Here is a 17,500-nt window from a genome sequence, read left to right on the forward strand (position 1 = left end):
TCCTGGGTTCTCGGGGGAGTTCCTGGGTTCTCGGGGGAGTTCCTGGGTTCTCGGGGAGTTCCTGGGTTCTCGGGGGTTCCTGGGTTCTCGGGGAGTTCCTGGGTTCTCGGGGAGTTCCTGGGTTCGGGGGTTCCTGGGTTCTCGGGAGTTCCTGGTTCTCGGGGAGTTCCTGGGTTCTCGGGGGTTCCTGGGTTCTCGGGGGAGTTCCTGGGTTCTCGGGGTTCTGGGTTCGGGGGTTCTGGGTTCTCGGGGGAGTTCCTGGGTTCTCGGGGAGTTCCTGGGTTCTCGGGGGAGTTCCTGGGTTCTCGGGGGAGTTTCCTGGGTTCTCGGGGGAGTTCCTGGGTTTCTCGGGGAGTTCCTGGTTCTCGGGGGTTCCTGGGTTCTCGGGGGAGTTCCTGGGTTCTCGGGGGAGTTCCTGGGTTCTCGGGGGAGTTCCTGGGTTCTCGGGGGGGTTCCTCGGGGGAGTTCCTGGGTTCTTGTTGATGTGCTTGAGGCAGATGGCACAGATTGTCAGTCAGGTTGGCGTCAGTTTGCCCCGGGGCAGCTGTGGTTTCACTGGTTTGTTCTTCTCCTCAGATCACGTTCTGTCTTTGGGGGTGAAATCCCGGGACCTGTCGTCTCTGCCTGAGCTCCGGTCGGACCTGGTGAGTCTTTCTAAACGGTCCCAAAGATGGCGTCCGTGTTTGCTGCGCCGTTTCTGAGCCTCTGTCTGATTTCAGCCCGTGGATTTCTTCTCCGTGGAGCTTCACCACGACTGTGACGTGGAGTCTGCGTTTGGAGACACGATCGCAAACATAAAGGTCAGAGGAGTTTAGACCGAATCAAACCCAGACGCTCGACAGAAAAGGCCAAAACGTTTCATTTCAAAGACACATGACACGGAGCCAAAAGTGCAGCGTTCAAACTGACGTCTGTCCAAAAGTTCAGCACAATTTACACCAGAAACACATTTTTCTGACACTTTAAAAGTGTTTTACAAAATAAAAGTGTTTCTGTGTCATTTTATTTGTCGTAGACTTTTTGTTGTGCGTCTAAAGTGAGTTGTGTTTTTCAGAGAGTGTCCGGACCTCGACCTGTTCTCATCTACTCCATCCACCTGGACCACTGCACGGACCACCAGCAGGTCCTGGGGAACCTGCTCACAGGTTTACCAACAAGTCCTGGACCTGGTTTAGTTTAGTCCTGGTTTAGTCCTGGCTGGTTTAGTCCTGGTTTATGGTTTAGTTTAGTTTAGATCTGGTTTAAACCTGGTTCTGTTTAGGTTTTAAAGTTTAGTCCTGGTTTAGTCCTGGTTTAGTCCTGGTTTAGTCCTGGTTTAGACCTGGTTTAGTCCTGGTTTAGTCCTGGTTTAGATCAGTTGGTTGAACTGGGACGTGTGGACGGTCGGAGCCTAAACTCCTTTGGTCAGAGTTTTATGTGAAATATTTATAACAGTCTGTGAAGTACATGATTAAAGAAAATAAACTACTACTACTACTACTACTACTACTACTACTACTACTACTACTACTACTACTACTACTACTACTACTACTACTACAGTACTTTCAGAGTACTGCAGTAGAGCAGGTTTCTCCTCAGCGCGACTTGAAAACTGAATCATGATCGTGAGTTTAGAGGAACGTTCCCAAACCCAGGATGAGTGTAAAGTTCAGGTCAGACCTGAGTTTCCTTTAACTCCGTCCAGTGTAAATGTGAGGTTTGTGTGTAATCGCGGCGCCGCACTGTCCCTGACTCCAGGTCAGACCTGAGGCTCTTTCATGACCTGGAGATAACCTCCAGTCATATCCACTGGAGCAGAGGTCCAGGCTCCACACAAACATGACGACACATGAACTCTGACAGAGTCACTCTGTTCTAGAGTTAATTTAACATTTGTGTAAAAGTTCATGAAGTAAAACTGGACCAAAGTTTCTGTTTAACCCAAATCCAGAGTTAAATGAAGGTTTAGAGAGTAAACAGATAACACTTTGTAGAGTTATTGAGTCATTTATTGAGTTATCAACATTGAGCCACTCGCACCTCGCAGCCTGAGCACCTGGACTCACACTCGTCTCGACCAGGACGGAAAACGGGGAATTTCTTGTCCAAATAATCGTTAAATGTGCATTTGTGCTTCGGCGTGTTTCAGACTGAACGACGGTTTGTGTCTGAACCTCGACAGACGAAGTTTAACGACCCAATGAAAGATCATTAAAACCCAGACATTATAATTATAATTATTATATGATGTAAAATAAACTGTGACAAGTCCGAGACATTTATGATCCGGACTTTGATTTGGATTTATCACATCAACAGATGAACCACACCTGTTTGTGACCTGGTTTAGACCTGGTTTAATCCTGGTTTAATCCTGGTTTATCCTGGTTTAGTCCTGGTTTTCCTGGTTTGTTTAGTCCTGGTTTAGTCTGGTTTAGTCCTGGTTTAGTTTCTGGTTTAGTCCTGGTTAGTCCTGTTTATCCTGGACCTGGTTTAGTCCTGGTTTAGTCCTGGTTTAGTCCTGTTTAGTTTCCTGGTTTAGTCCTTTAGTCCTGGTTTAGTCCTGGTTTAGTAGTCTGGTTTAGTCCTGTTTAGTCCTGGTTTACCTGGTTTAGTCCTGGTTAGTCCTGGTTTAGTCCTTGTCCTGGTTTAGTCCTGGTTTAGTCCTGGTTTAGTCCTGGTTTAGTCCTGGTTCAGTCCTGGTTAGTCCTGGTTAGTCTGGTTTAGTCCTGGTTCAGTCCTGGTTCAGTCCTGGTTTAGTCCTGGTTTAGTCCTGGTTTAGTCCTGGTTTAGTCCTGGTTCAGTCCTGGTTCAGTCCTGGTTTAGTCCTGGTTCTGTGTGTTTCCAGCTCAGCTCCAGTGGGACTTGGACCTGGTCGGGTTCGAGGTGTCGGTGGTGTTGGGTTTGTCTCTGGACGACAGCGTCTCTCACAGGTTCTGGTCGGACGTGGCCCCCCGCAGCGGCGCCTCCTTCCCTGCGGGCTTCCAGTGGGGCGTCTCCAGCGCTGCGTTTAAAGTGGAGGGGGGCTGGAGGGAGGGGGGTAAAGGAGAAACCATCTGGGACAGACACCAGACTCGCCACTCCGCAGACGTGGCCTGTGACAGCTACAACAAAGTGCCCTATGACGTGTCTCTGCTCAGAGGACTGGGCGTGGACTCATATCACTTCTCCATCTCCTGGGCCAGGATCTTCCCCACAGGGACAGGTGAGGCCCTGACAGGTGACACCTGACAGGGGAGACTCTCTGTTCTCCGTCAGGTTCTCCTCACTCTCTGTTCTCTCAGTTCTATGTGCTCTGTTCCGTGTGTGAGGTTCTGCTCACTCTGTTCCGTGTGTTCCGTGTCCGTGTGTCAGGTTCTGCGAGCGAGGACGGGGCTCTGTATTACGACTCGCTCATAGACGCTCTGTTGGCGTCTGGGATCCGGCCTCTGGTTTCTCTGTTTCACTGGGATCTTCCTCAGACGCTGCAGGAATCTGGAGGCTGGACCGACCCGTCCATAGTCCAGGCCTTCAGGGACTACGCCGACTTCTGCTTCTCCCGATACGGAGACCGAGTCCAGGTGAGACGCACCTGACACCGACACACACACCACACGCACAATTCACTCTCACAGAGTCAAGTCAACATTTCCTCAGAGTTTCTCTGAGTCACTCTGTTCTAGAGTTAATTTAACATTTGTGTCAAAAGTTCATGAAGTAAAACTGGACCAAAGTTCCTGTTTAACCCAAATCCAGAGTTAAATGAAGGTTTAGAGAGTAAACAGATAACACTTTGTAGAGTTGACCTGTGACCTCTCCGTGTGCAGGACTGGATCACCTTCAGCAGCCCCTGGACAGTGAGTCACGCCGGGTACGGCACCGGGGAGCACCCCCCATGGCGCCGAGACTACCAACGCAGCGCCTTCCAGGTACAAACAGCCCCAGTGCCAAGCGACGCTTGTGTGGCATAAATTGATTAGAGAAAAATAAGTCAGACTGGACCAGACTGGACTGGACCTGGACTGGACTGGACTGTCTCAGAGTCCTGAGGCTCAGGTCTCTGGTGTCGTGGTGTAAATCCACTTCTCCTGCGTTGGATCTGGAGCCTCAGACTTTTGTTCAGTCTGGTTTAGCACAGCTCAGTCTGAGTCTGTCCTTTAGATCGGCTGAGCTCAGGTCCGTTCAGACTCTAAACCTTAATCCTTGTTTTTGTTTTGTTTGTTTCTCAGGCGACGCACAACCTGCTGAAGGCGCACGCCGAGGCCTGGCACCTGTACGACCAGCGTTACCGCGCCACGCAGAGAGGAGAGGTGGGCATCGCTCTCAACTCCGACTGGGCACAGGCCCTGGACCCAAACAACCCAGAAGACCAGGACGCCGCCCAGAGGTACCTGCAGGTAAAGCCACACCCAGGAACATCGCACACAGACGCCGCGGGAGAGAAAAACACAATGCGGAACATTACGCGCTCGCGGTGTAGGTCGTCCTGAGGATCCTGCGCGGTGTGACTCCGGTGTGACTCCGGTGTGACTCCTCGTTTCCACGGTGACTGTCTGTTTTTCAGATGATGCTGGGCTGGTTCGCTCACCCCATCTTCGTGGACGGCGACTACCCTCCGGAGCTCAAGTCCCAGGTGGAGCTGAAAGCCAAAGAATGTCCCGGAAACCCTCCGGCCGTTTTACCGCAGTTCAGCGCCGAGGAGAAGCTCCGCCTCAAAGGAACCGCCGACTTCTTCGGTTTGACGCATTACACGTCGCGCCTGGTCAGCCACAAGAGGGCGTCCTGCGGCGGCTCCGGCCCCGAGGCGCTCATGGACTACCAGACGCACGTAGACCCGACGTGGACGCCCACCGCCTCCGACTGGATCTACCTGAACCCGGGAGGACTCCGGAGTCTGCTCAAGGACATTTCAGAGAAGTATCTGAGAGAGAGGAGCGTGCCGCTGTACCTGACCGGAGTGGGGATGCCAACAGGGGGCGACGCCGAGCTGCTGCAGGACACCACCAGAGCTGAGTTCATCCGCCGCTGTGTGGACGAGGCGCTGAAAGGTCAGAGGTCACCTCCACTCACTAAATAATGATGCTCCACTCAGAGAGAACTTTCTAAAACTCATTCTGTTCTTTAAACTTTCACCTGCACGATTCCAGGAAACAGTGTCTTGTGTCTGTCCCTCGTGTGTCTCATGTGTCTCATGTGTCTCATGTGTCTCATGTCTCATGTGTCTCATGTGTCTCATGTGTCTCATGTCTCATGTTCATGTGTTCATTTGTCTTCTTATTCTTAATTCTTGTTCTTTTTGTCTCAGTGATTGTCTCATGTTTCGGTGCTGCTGTGTCTCATGTTGGTGTGTGTCTCACCTGTGTCTTCCTGTAGGCGTGGTCATGATCTGGCAGGTCGCTCAGTGACCACGCCTCCCGTCACCTCTCATGTGTCTCATGTGTCTCATGTGTCTCATGTGTCTCATGTGTCTCATGTGTCTCATGTGTCTCATGTGTCTCATGTGTCTCATGTGTCTCATGTGTGTCTCATGTGTCTCATGTGTCTCATGTGTCTCATGTCTCATGTGTCTCATGTGTGTGTCTCATGTGTCTCATGTGTCTCATGTGTCTCATGTGTCTCTGTGTCATGTGTCTCATGTGTCTCATGTGTCTCATGTGTCTCATGTGTCTCATGTGTCTCATGTGTCTCATGTGTGTGTCTCATGTGTCTCATGTGTCTCATGTGTGTCTCATGTGTCTCATGTGTCTCATGTGTCTCATGTGTCTCATGTGTCTCATGTGTCTCATGTGTCTCATGTGTCTCATGTGTCTCATGTCTCATGTGTCTCATGTGTCTCATGTGTCTCATGTGTCTCATGTGTCTCATGTGTCTCATGTGTGTCTCATGTGTCTCATGTGTCTCATGTGTCTCATGTGTCTCATGTGTCTCATGTGTCTCATGTCTCATGTGTCTCATGTCTCATGTCTCTGGTTACAGCCATAGTCCTGGACAAAGTGGACCTGCGGCGCTTCACGGTCGAGTCTCTGTTGGACGGGTTTGAAGGAGCTCACGGCTACAGTCAGCGCTTTGGTCTTCACTACGTGGACTTTACGTCTCCGGACCGTCCCAGAACGCCCAAAACGTCCGCCTACGTCTACTCGCAGATCATCGAACAGAACAGAGCCGGCGACGGCCTCAAGGCGGCGCGCTCCCCTCCGCCCGTCTCCTTCACGCCGGGACTGAAGAACCTGCCCGCCTCACAGGTGCCCTCCCAGGCGTCAGTGGTGTGGGAGAAGTTCTCTCACTGGTCAGAGTTCCAAACCAAAATGTATTATTACGGAACATTTCCCGACGACTTCCTGTGGGGAGTCACGTCCTCGGCCTATCAGGTCGAAGGAGCCTGGAACACTGAAGGGAAAGGCCCCAGTATCTGGGACACTTTTACTAATAAGAGCTCCAGTGGAATCCCAGAAAATGCTACTGGAGATGTGACGTGCGACAGCTACAACAAACTGACCGAAGACTTAAACCAGATTAAAGCTTTAGGAGTCAAGTCCTATCGATTTTCCATCTCCTGGTCCAGGATCTTTCCCGATGGCATGACTACAACGCCCAACGCTCCAGGTGTGGCCTATTACAATAGCCTGATTAACAGTCTGGTGGGTCTGGGCGTGGCTCCGGTGGTGACTCTGTACCACTGGGACCTGCCTCAGGCGCTGCAGGACATCGGCGGCTGGGAGAACAACCAAATCATCCAACATTTCAACGCTTATGCCGACTTCTGCTTCAAGACGTTTGGAGACAGAGTGAAGTTTTGGATCACTTTTAACGACCCGTTCTCAATCGCGTGGAAAGGCTACGGCAGCGGAGAGTTGCCCCCAAATCTAAAAGCGAATCCTGGAGAGGTTCCGTATAAAGTTGGACACAATCTGATCCTCGCTCACGCCACGGTTTACAAGACGTACGCCACATATCGTCCGACGCAGAAAGGCCTGGTCAGTATCGCTCTGCACGCAGACTGGTATGAGCCGCTGGACGTGAACACGCCCCGAGAGCTGGAGGCCGCAGACAGGGCCATGCAGTTCAGGCTCGGATGGTTCGCTCACCCCATCTTTAAGAACGGAGATTATCCTGAAGCCATGAAGTTTCACGTAGGAAACAAAAGCGACCTTCAACGTCTCAAAGAATCCAGACTGCCGACTTTCACCGCAGAGGAGAAGAACTTAATCAGAGGAACTGCAGACGTGTTCTGTGTTAATCACCAAACCACCAGAATCGCCAAATACTCCACGCAGCGCCTCAAACCGCAGTCCTACGAGTACGACTGGGACATCGTGGAGCAGGAGCTGACGGACTATCCGCAGACGGGCGTGAAGGGTCAGAGGGCGGTGGCTTTCGGTCTGAGGCGGGTGCTGACCTGGATAAAGGAAGAGTACGGGAATCCCGAGGTGTACGTGACCGATAACGGGGCGGCCACCGAGAGGAAGGTGAGCGTCGATGACATTGACAGAGTGTTTTTCCTCAAGACCTACATCGACGAGGCGCTCAAAGGTGAGTTTCAGACCGGGTTTCGACCTTATTGTAGAACTGAGGTCCGCGTCATCAACGATAAAATTAATTTAGCAGACGAGGAAATCGATTACTGCGGCCGACGGGAGACAAACGCACTGCAACATTTTCTTGATCAAACGTCCCTGCAATCCCACATTTTTTCCCACATTTTATTTCCTTGGTCAGAGCGACGGCACTTTAGGTTTTTTATTTCAAGGGAATTATTAAGTTACAGTGGTGCTTTTATCAGGACAATATCTTCATGGACTGGTGGCGTAGGAGTCGCACTGCGTTCGGCATGATTTAGTCCTAGTTAAATCCTGGTTTAGTTCTAGTTTAGTCCTGGTTTTACTTCTGCTTTAGTCCTGGTTTTAGTCCTGGTTTTAGTTCAGGTTTAGAGCCGTGGTTGACGTGGTCGGTGTGTACGAGGCTCCAAACTATGAGCAGGTTTTCAGAATGGCGACATACAAAGTGTTAAAATGTCGGGATGTCGGGGGGGGGGGGGGGGGGGGGGGTCTGTGGGACTAAGGGTTGAACTCGTCCACGACAGAGTAACTGTTTATCTCCTCCACAGACTTTTATAAAAGAAACTACAGCTCACAGTCGTCTGTCGTCCGCGGGGACAGAGTTAGTTTAGAACAGTTCATCTGTGCATTCATGCAATTTTTAAAATCCTTTAAAAGTCTTGGCCTTGTCTCAGTCTCGACCTTTAAAAGTCTCAGTCTTCTCTTGGTGTAAATTTTTAAAAGTCTCGGTCTCGGCCTTTAAAAGTCTTGGCCTTGTCTCAGTCTCGACCTTTAAAAGTCTCTGTCTTCTCTTGGTGTAAATTTTTAAAAGTCTCTGTCTCGGCCTTTAAAAGTCTCTGTCTTGTCTCGGTCTCAACCCTCAGAGGTCTCGATCTTGTCTCAGTCTCGGCCTTTAAAAGTCTCAGTTTTGTTATCTGACTTTAGTTTAGAACAGTTCATCTCTGCGTTTGCGTTAAATCTGTTTTTCAGATGCGTAACATGAAGCCGTCTCCATCTCAGACTCGGAGAAAAAGTTCACGTTACAACCGAACGCTCTGTCGTGTGTGAACATCTTAACCTGTAATAAATCCTCAGACAAATCCTTAACAGAGACGTCCCTGGATTCAAACACTTTTAAAACTCTGATTCTTTTCGTGTCTACAGAATCGACGATGCATCTAAAAAACAATTACTTTTCCCACCCTTAAAGAAAATGTAAAATAAAGTCCGTTTGTCTGTACATCTCCATCTCAAAGTCTCAAAGCTCTGAGCCAAACAAAAGAAACAGTTTTTTGAGGAGAGTGAAAGTTTTTTTTTTTTTTTAATAAACACAGTCCATCTTTGTACAGGAACAAGAGCTGAAACATCATTTATTTCCTCCATCCTCAGTCCTGGTTGAGTTCTGGTGATATTAACACTGTTCCTCGTGCAGCTCAGGGCGTGGACGGCGTGCGTCTTCGCGGTTACCTGGGGGCTCCTCTCATGGACTCGTTCGAGTGGCTGCAGGGCTACACTGTGGGCAGCGGTCTGGTCCACGTGGACTTCACTAAACCGGAGCGACCCCGGACGCAGAAGTACTCGGCCACGGTCTACAGCAGCATCATCACCCAGAACGGGTTTCCTCCTGGTCCTGACGAGATCCTGCTGCACGGACACTTCAGAGACGGCATGATGTGGAGCACGGCCACCGCCTCCTATCAGGTACTGACGTCTGACTAGGTTCCTTAAGTGTGTTAGGAGGTTCTTTTTTCAGACCAAGAGCTCTCGACCTGTAAAAGTCTCGGTCTCGACCTTTAAAAGTCTTGGTCTTGACCTTTAAAGGTCTCAGTCTTGTCTCGATCTTTAAAAGTCTCAGTTTTGTCTCTATCTTGACCTTTAAAAGTCTTGATCTTGTCTCAGTTTTGACCTTTAAAAGTTTCTGTCTTTTCTCGATCTTGACCTTTAAAAATCTCAGTCTTGTCTCGATCTTGATCTTTAAAAGCCTCGATCTTGGCTTAGTCTCAACTTTTAAAAGTCTTGATCTCGACCTTTAAAAGTCTCGGTCTTGTCTCGATCTCGACGAGTAAAAGTCTCAGTCTTGTCTCGATCTTTAAAAGTCTCAGTCTTTTCTCGATCTCGACTTTTAAAAGTCTCGGTCTTGTCCCAGTCTTGAACTTTAAAAGTCTTGGTCTTGTTTCAATCTCAATCTTTAAAAGTCTCGGTCTTGTCCCAGTCTCGACCTTTAAAAGTCTCGGTCTTGTCTTGGTCTAGATTAGTTCTGGTCTTGGCTACAGCACTGGTCTGTGGTTCAGTCCCGTTGCTGACAGGACTTTCTTTTTCTCTTTCTCTTTCTCTTTCTCTTTCTTTCCGTGGGTCAGATCGAGGGCGGGTGGCGAGCCGACGGTAAAGGCCTCAGTATCTGGGACACGTTCGCGCACACGCCGCTCCGCGTTTCCAACGACGACACGGGCGACGTGGCCTGCGACAGTTACCACAAGTTTGAGGAGGACGTGGGCATGCTGCAGGAGCTCGGGGTGGGGTTCTACCGCTTCTCCATCTCCTGGTCCAGAGTCCTGCCCGACGGCACAACGGCACACGTCAACGAGCCCGGCGTGCGGTACTACGAGGACCTGGTGGACGCTCTGCTCCAGGCCGGAATCCAACCACAGGCGAGTTCTGACACGGGGAACATCTGCAGGACGAGGAGGAGTAACAGTAGAAGTAGTAGTAGTAGAAGTAGTAGAAGTAGTAGTAGTTGTAATATCGGTGCTCGCCTCTCCGCAGATCACGCTGTACCACTGGGACCTGCCCCAGGCGTTGCAGGACGTGGGCGGGTGGGAGAACGAGACGGTGGTGGAGCGTTTCAGGGACTACGCCGACCTGATGTTCACCCGCCTCGGGCCCAAAGTCAAACTCTGGATCACCATCAACGAGCCGTACATCATCGCCAACGTGGGCCACGGGTACGGAGCCGCCGCGCCCGGTGAGTCCTGGTCCAGGCCTGGTTTAGTCCTGGTTTAGACCTGGTTTAGTCCTGGTTTAGTCCTGGTTTAGACCTGATTTAGTCCTGGTTCAGTCCTGGTTTAGTCCTGGTTCAGTCTTGGTTTAGTCCTGGTTCAGTCCTGGTTTAGTCCTGGTTCAGTCCTGGTTTAGTCCTGGTTCAGTCCTGGTTTAGTCCTTGTTCAGTCTTGGTGTAGTCCTGGTTTAGTCCTGGTTTAGACCTGATTTAGTCCTGGTTCAGTCCTTGTTCAGTCTTGGTTTAACTTTAGTCTAGTTGTACTTTAGTTCCGGGTCAGTTTTGGTTCATTTCTGGTTGAGTCCCAGTTTAGTCCTTGTTTAGTCCTGGTGTAGTCTTGGTTCAGATCTTGTTTAGTCCTGGTTTAGTTTTAGCCTAGTCATGTTTTAGCTCTGGTTTAGTTCTGGTTTAATTCTGGTTTAGTTCTGGTTTAGTTCTAGTTTAGTTCTGGTTTAATCCTGGTTTAGTCTTGGCTCAGCTCTGGTTCAGTCCTGGATCCTAACCGGTTTTGGTGGGCGCAGGGATCTCGTTCCGGCCGGGGACTCTGCCGTACATCGTGGGTCATAACCTGCTGAAGGCCCACGCCGAGGCCTGGCACCTGTACAACGACCGGTACCGAGCGTCTCAGGGAGGACGGATCTCCATCACCATCAACTCGGACTGGGCAGAACCTCGGAACCCGCACAAGCAGGAGGACGTGGACGCCGCCCACCGATACGTCCAGGTACGACTGACGCTTTCTTCTGGAGGTTCTGGTTCTGGAGGTTCTGGAGGTTCTGGAGGTTCTGGTGGTTCTGGAGGTTCTGGTGGTTCTGGAGGTTCTGTCCGGTGAACACTCGTGTCTCTCTCTCAGTTCCAGTTGGGCTGGTTCGCTCATCCCGTTTTCGTTGGAGATTACAGCGACCTCATGAAGACCATCATCAGGGACCGGAGCCTGGCAGCCGGCCTCACCAAGTCCAGGTGAGGAAGACCGGGCCAAATCCTCAGTCAGTCCTGGTTTAGACCTGGTTTAGACCTGGTTTTGACCTGGTTTAGTCCTGGTTTAGACCTGGTTTAGTCCTGGTTTAGACCTGGTTTTGACCTGGTTTAGTCCTGGTTTAGACCTGGTTTAGACCTGGTTTTAGTCCTGGTTTAGACCTGGTTTGGACCTGGTTTTCCTGGAGTCCTGGTTTAGTCCTGGTTTAGACCTGGTTTGGACCTGGTTTAGACCTGGTTTAGTCCTGGTTTAGACCTGGTTTAGTCCTGGTTTAGTCCTGGTTTAGACCTGGTTTAGTCCTGGTTTAGACCTGGTTTGGACCTGGTTTAGACCTGGTTTGGACCTGGTTTAGTCCTGGTTTTGACCTGGTTTAGACCTGGTTTAGACCTGGTTTAGACCTGGTTTAGACCTGGTTTAGTCCTGGTTTAGACCTGGTTTAGTCCTGGTTTAGACCTGGTTTAGTCCTGGTTTAGTCCTGGTTTAGTTTCCTGGTTTAGTCCTGGTTTGACCTGGTTTAGTCCTGGTTTAGACCTGGTTTTTGGACCTGGTTTAGACCTGGTTTGGGACCTGGTTTAGTCCTGGTTTTGACCTGGTTTCCTGGTTTAGTCCTGGTTTAGACCTGGTTTAGTCCTGGTTTAGTCCTGGTTTAGTCCTGGTTTAGACCTGGTTTAGTCCTGGTTTAGACCTGGTTTAGTCCTGGTTTAGTCCTGGTTTAGTCCTGGTTTACCTGGTTTAGTCTGGTTTAGTCCTGGTTTAGTCCTGGTTTTACCTGGTTTACCTGGTCCTGGTTTAGACTGGGTCCTGGTTTTAGTCCTGGTTTAGTCCTGGTTTAGACCTGGTTTAGTCCTGGTTTAGTTTACCTTTTTGACCTGGTTTAGTCCTGGTTTAGACCTGGTTTAGTCCTGGTTTAGTCCTGGTTTAGACCTGGTTTTAGTCCTGGTTTAGACCTGGTTTAGACCTGGTTTAGTCCTGGTTTAGTCCTGGTTTACCTGGTTTAGTCCTGGTTTAGTCCTGGTTTAGTCCTGGTTTTGTTTAGTCCTGGTTTAGTCCTGGTTTAGACCTGGTTTAGTCCTGGTTTAGACCTGGTTTAGTCCTGGTTTAGACCTGGTTTAGTTTAGACCTGGTTTAGTCCTGGTTTGGACTAACCTCTGGTCTGGTTTGTCAGGTTACCTGAGTTCACTCCGGAGCAGATCCAGAGGATTAAAGGGACTCATGATTATTTTGGCTTTAACCACTACACCACCAAACTGGCCTTTCCACTCGACTACGGCAACCTGCAGCACTACGACGCCGACCGGTGAGTAACACCACCCGGGGTCAGGGGTCAGGGCGGGGTCAGGGCGGGGTCAAGGGTCAGGGCGGGGTCAGCGCGGGGTCAGGGGTCAGAGCGGGGTCAGGGGTCAGGGAGTCAGGGGTCAGCGGGGTCAGGGGTCAGGGTGGGGTCAGGGGTCAGGGTGGGGTCAGGGGTCAGAGCGGGGTCAGGGTCAGGGGTCAGGGCGGGGTCAGGGTCAGGGCGGGGTCAGGGCGGGGTCAGGGGGGTCAGGGGTCAGGGCGGGGTCAGGGCGGGGTCAGGGGTCAGGGTGGGGTCAGGGGTCAGGTGGTGTCAGTGAACCTATCCATGTTGGTTGAAGATTTGGTCTTGTGGCAGATTTATGAAGCTGCTGGAGAAAACCACACACATACACACACATTTACACACACATTTACACACACATTTACACACACACATTTACACACACATTTACACACACATTTACACACACATTTACACATTTACACACACATTTACACACACACATTTACACACACACATTTACACACACACATTTTACACACACATTTACACACACATTTACACACACACACACACATTTACACACACACATTTACACACACATTTACACACACACATTTACACACACATTTACACACACATTTACACACACATTTACACACACATTTACACACACATTTACACACACACATTTACACACACACATTTACACACACACATTTACACACACATTTACACACACATTTACACACATTTACACACACATTTACACACACATTTACACAGAAAAACGGGACTGACATTTACCCGACATCCAGCCATTGTGAAAAAGATCTATTGAATTTCAAAATGACACACAGTTGGGCGGTTGAGTTCGGCGGTTGTGTTCGGCGGTTGAGTTGGGCGGTTGTGTTGGGCGGTTGTGTTCTGCGGTTGTGCTCGGCGGTTGAGTTGGGCGGTTTGTTCAGCGGTTGAGTTTGGCGGTTGAAGCGGTTGAGTTGGGCGGTTGAGTTGGGCGGTTGAGTTGGGCGGTTGTGTTCTGCGGTTGTGCTCGGCGGTTGAGTTCAGCGGTTGAGTTGGGCGGTTGAGTTCGGCGGTTGTGTTCGGCGGTTGTGTTCGGCGGTTGTGTTCTGCGGTTGTGCTCGGCGGTTGAGTTGGGCGGTTGTGTTCTGCGGTTGTGCTCGGCGGTTGAGTTGGGCGGTTGTGTTCTGCGGTTGTGCTCGGCGGTTGAGTTGGGCGGTTGTGTTCGGCGGTTGAGTTGGGCGGTTGAGTTCGGCGGTTGAGTTGTGCGGTTGTGTTGCTGCGGTTGTTGGGCGGTTGTGCTCGGCGGTTGAGTTGGGCGGTTGTGTTCTGCGGTTGTGCTCGGCGGTTGAGTTGGGCGGTTGGTTGGTTTGTGTTCGGTTGTTGTTGGGCGGTTGTGTTCGGCGGTTGTGTTCGGCGGTTGAGTTGGGCGGTTGAGTTCGGCGGTTGTGTTCGGCGGTTGAGTTGGGCGGTTGTGTTCGGCGGTTGAGTTGGCGGTTGTGTTCGGCGGTTGTGTTCGGCGGTTGTGTTCGGCGGTTGAGTTGGGCGGTTGTGTTCGGCGGTTGAGTTGGGCGGTTGAGTTGGGCGGTTGAGTTGGGCGGTTGTGTTCGGCGGTTGAGTTGGGCGGTTGTGTTCGGCGGTTGAGTTGGGCGGTTGTGTTCGGCGGTTGAGTTGGGCGGTTGTTGGGCGGTTGTGTTCGGCGGTTGAGTTGGGCGGTTTGTGTTCGGCGGTTGAGTTGGGCGGTTGTGTTCGCGGTTGTTCGGCGGTTGTGTTCGGCGGTTGAGTTGGGCGGTTGAGTTCGGCGGTTGTGTTCGGCGGTTGTGTTCGGCGGTTGTGTTCGGCGGTTGTGTTCGGCGGTTGAGTTGGGCGGTTGAGTTTGGGCGTTGTGTTCGGCGGTTGTGTTCGGCGGTTGTTGTTCGCGGTTTGAAGTTGGGCGGTTGAGTTGGGCGGTTGAGTTGGGCGGTTGTGTTCGGCGGTTGTGTTCGGCGGTTGTGTTCGGCGGTTGTGTTCGGCGGTTGAGTTGGGCGGTTGAGTTGGCGGTTGAGTTGGGCGGTTGTGTTCGGCGGTTGAGTTGGGCGGTTGTGCTCGGCGGTTGAGTTGGGCGGTTGTGTTGGGCGGTTGTGGGCGGTTGGGCGGTTGTGTTGGGCGGTTGGTTGGGCGGTTGTGTTGGGCGGTTGTGTCGGCGGTTTGAGTTGGGCGGTTGTGTTGGCGGTTGTGTTGGGCGGTTGTTGTTGGGCGGTTGTGTTCGGCGTGTTCGGCGGTTTGTTCTCGGCGGTTGTGTTCGGCGGTTGAGTTGGGCGGTTGAGTTGGGCGGTTGAGTTGGGCGGTTGAGTTGGGCGGTTGTTGGGTTCGTGCGGTTGTGTTCGGCGGTTGTGTTGGGCGGTTGTGTTGGGCGGTTGTGTTCGGCGGTTGTGTTTCTGCGGTTTGTCGGCGGTTGAGTTGGGCGGTTGAGTTGGGCGGTTGTGTTCGGTGTTGCGGTTTGGCGGTTGAGTTGGGCGGTTGTGTTGGCGGGTTGTGTTCGGCGGTTGAGTTGGGCGGTTGAGTTGGGCGGTTGTGTTCGGCGGTTGAGTTGGGCGGTTGAGTTGTGTCGGCGGTTGTGTTCGGCGGTTGTGTTCGGCGGTTGAGTTGGGCGGTTGAGTTGGGCGGTTGTGTTCGGCGGTTGAGTTGGGCGGTTGAGTTGGGCGGTTTGTGCTTCGGCGGTTGTGTTTGCGGTTGGTTGGCGTTGCGGTTGTGTTCGTTGAGGGCGGTTGAGTTGGGGTTGTTGGGCGGTTGTGTTCGGCGGTTGAGTTGGGCGGTTGAGTTGGGCGGTTGTGTTGGCGCGTTGAGTTGGGCGGTTGAGTTGGGCGGTTGTGTTCGGCGGTTTGTGTTTGGCGGTTGTGTTGAGTTGGGCGGTTGTTGTTCGGCGGTTGTGTTCGGCGGTTGGTTCGCGGTTGAGTTGGGCGGTTGTGTTCGGTGGTTTGGTTCGGTTCGGTTGAGTTGGCGGTTGTGTCTGCGGTTGTGCTCGCGGTTGAGTTGGGCGGTTGTGTTGCGGTTGTGCTCGGCGGTTGTGTTCAGCGGTTGTGTTCGGCGGTTGTGTTCTGGCGGTTGTGCTCGGCGGTTGAGTTCAGCGGTTGTGTTCGGCGGTTGAGTTGGGCGGTTGTGTTCAGCGGTTGAGTTGGGCGGTTGTGTTCGGCGGTTGAGTTGGGCGGTTTGTGTTGCGGTTGTTGTTCTGCGGTTGTGTTTTGCGGTTGTGTTCTGCGGTTGTGCTCGGCGGTTGAGTTCAGCGGTTGTGTTCGGCGGTTGAGTTGGGCGGTTGTGTTTGGCGGTTGTGTTCGGCGGTTGTGTTCGGCGGTTGAGTTGGGCGGTTGAGTTGGGCGGTTGAGTTTGGGCGGTTGAGTTGGCGGTTGTGTTCGGCGGTTGAGTTGGGTGGTTGTGTTCGGCGTTGTGTTGGGCGGTTGTGTTGGGCGGTTGAGTTGGGCGGTTGTGTTCGGCGGTTTGTGCTCGGCGGTTGAGTTGGGCGGTTTGTGTTCGGCGGTTGAGTTGGGCGGTTGAGTTGGGCGGTTGAGTTGGGCGGTTGAGTTGGGCGGTTGAGTTGGCGGTTGTGTTCGGCGGTTGAGTTGGGTGGTTGTGTTCGGCGGTTGTGTTGGGCGGTTGTGTTCGGCGGTTGAGTTGGGCGGTTGTGTTCGGCGGTTGTGCTCGGCGGTTGAGTTGGGCGGTTGTGTTCGGCGGTTGAGTTGGGCGGTTGAGTTGGGCGGTTGAGTTGGCGGTTGTGTTCGGCGGTTGTGTTCTGCGGTTGTGCTCGGCGGTTGGCGGTTGGGCGGTTGTGTTCGGCGGTTGTGTTCGGCGGTTGAGTTGGGTGGTTGTGTTCGGCGGTTGAGTTGGTGGTTGTGTTCGGCGGTTGTGTTGGGCGGTTGTGTTCGGCGGTTGTGTTCAGCGGTTGAGTTCAGCGGTTGTGTTCCAGGGGCACGGCGACGGTGGTGGACCGGTCCTGGCTGGACTCTGGCTCTGGGTGGCTCAAAGTGACTCCGTTTGGATTCAGACGGATTTTAAACTTCATCAAGATGAACTATGGAAACCCCCCGATCCTGGTGACGGAGAACGGAGTGAGTCAAAGAATCATGGAGCTGAACGACAGGCTGCGACAACACTACTACACCGAGTACATCAACCAGGCCCTCAAAGGTACTACTACTACTACTACTACTACTACTACTACTACTACACCGAGTACATCAACCAGGCCCTCAAAGGTACTACTACTACTACTACTACTACTACACCGAGTACATCAACCAGGCCCTCAAAGGTACTACTACTACTACTACTACTACTACTACTACTACTACTACTACTACTACTACTACTACACCGAGTACATCAACCAGGCCCTCAAAGGTACTACTACTACTACTACTACTACTACTACTACTACTACTACTACTACTACTACTACACCGAGTACATCAACCAGGCCCTCAAAGGTACTACTACTACTACTACTACTACTACTACTACTACTACTACTACTACTACTACTACTACTACTACACCGAGTACATCAACCAGGCCCTCAAAGGTACTACTACTACTACTACTACTACTACTACTACTACTACTACTACTACTACTACTACTACACCGAGTACATCAACCAGGCCCTCAAAGGTACTACTACTACTACTACTACTACTACTACTACTACTACTACACCGAGTACATCAACCAGGCCCTCAAAGGTA

General features: G+C 51.7%; 1 protein-coding gene across 1 annotated transcript in view; it reads left to right on the plus strand.

Moving 5' to 3' along the window:
- The window catches only part of LOC110161869 (lactase/phlorizin hydrolase), a 26,640-nt gene that overhangs the window by 4,437 nt on the left and 4,703 nt on the right, over nucleotides 1-17,500 (plus strand). Inside the window, exons 2-18 of the mRNA XM_055150545.1 lie at nucleotides 1-518; nucleotides 577-644; nucleotides 720-800; nucleotides 1,055-1,145; nucleotides 2,831-3,187; nucleotides 3,337-3,542; nucleotides 3,789-3,890; nucleotides 4,191-4,358; nucleotides 4,526-5,009; nucleotides 5,938-7,491; nucleotides 8,929-9,197; nucleotides 9,854-10,144; nucleotides 10,260-10,458; nucleotides 11,013-11,215; nucleotides 11,345-11,451; nucleotides 12,633-12,764; nucleotides 16,723-16,943. The exon at nucleotides 1-518 is cut by the window's left edge and continues 657 nt beyond it. Coding sequence (XP_055006520.1) covers nucleotides 1-518; nucleotides 577-644; nucleotides 720-800; nucleotides 1,055-1,145; nucleotides 2,831-3,187; nucleotides 3,337-3,542; nucleotides 3,789-3,890; nucleotides 4,191-4,358; nucleotides 4,526-5,009; nucleotides 5,938-7,491; nucleotides 8,929-9,197; nucleotides 9,854-10,144; nucleotides 10,260-10,458; nucleotides 11,013-11,215; nucleotides 11,345-11,451; nucleotides 12,633-12,764; nucleotides 16,723-16,943 — 5,051 coding nt within the window. The remainder of the gene's footprint in view (nucleotides 519-576; nucleotides 645-719; nucleotides 801-1,054; nucleotides 1,146-2,830; nucleotides 3,188-3,336; nucleotides 3,543-3,788; nucleotides 3,891-4,190; nucleotides 4,359-4,525; nucleotides 5,010-5,937; nucleotides 7,492-8,928; nucleotides 9,198-9,853; nucleotides 10,145-10,259; nucleotides 10,459-11,012; nucleotides 11,216-11,344; nucleotides 11,452-12,632; nucleotides 12,765-16,722; nucleotides 16,944-17,500) is intronic.

The sequence above is a fragment of the Boleophthalmus pectinirostris genome, unplaced genomic scaffold (genome assembly GCF_026225935.1).
Source record: "Boleophthalmus pectinirostris isolate CB_2022bp ecotype Guang Dong unplaced genomic scaffold, ASM2622593v1 HiC_scaffold_1, whole genome shotgun sequence".
Lineage (NCBI taxonomy): Eukaryota > Metazoa > Chordata > Actinopteri > Gobiiformes > Gobiidae > Boleophthalmus > Boleophthalmus pectinirostris.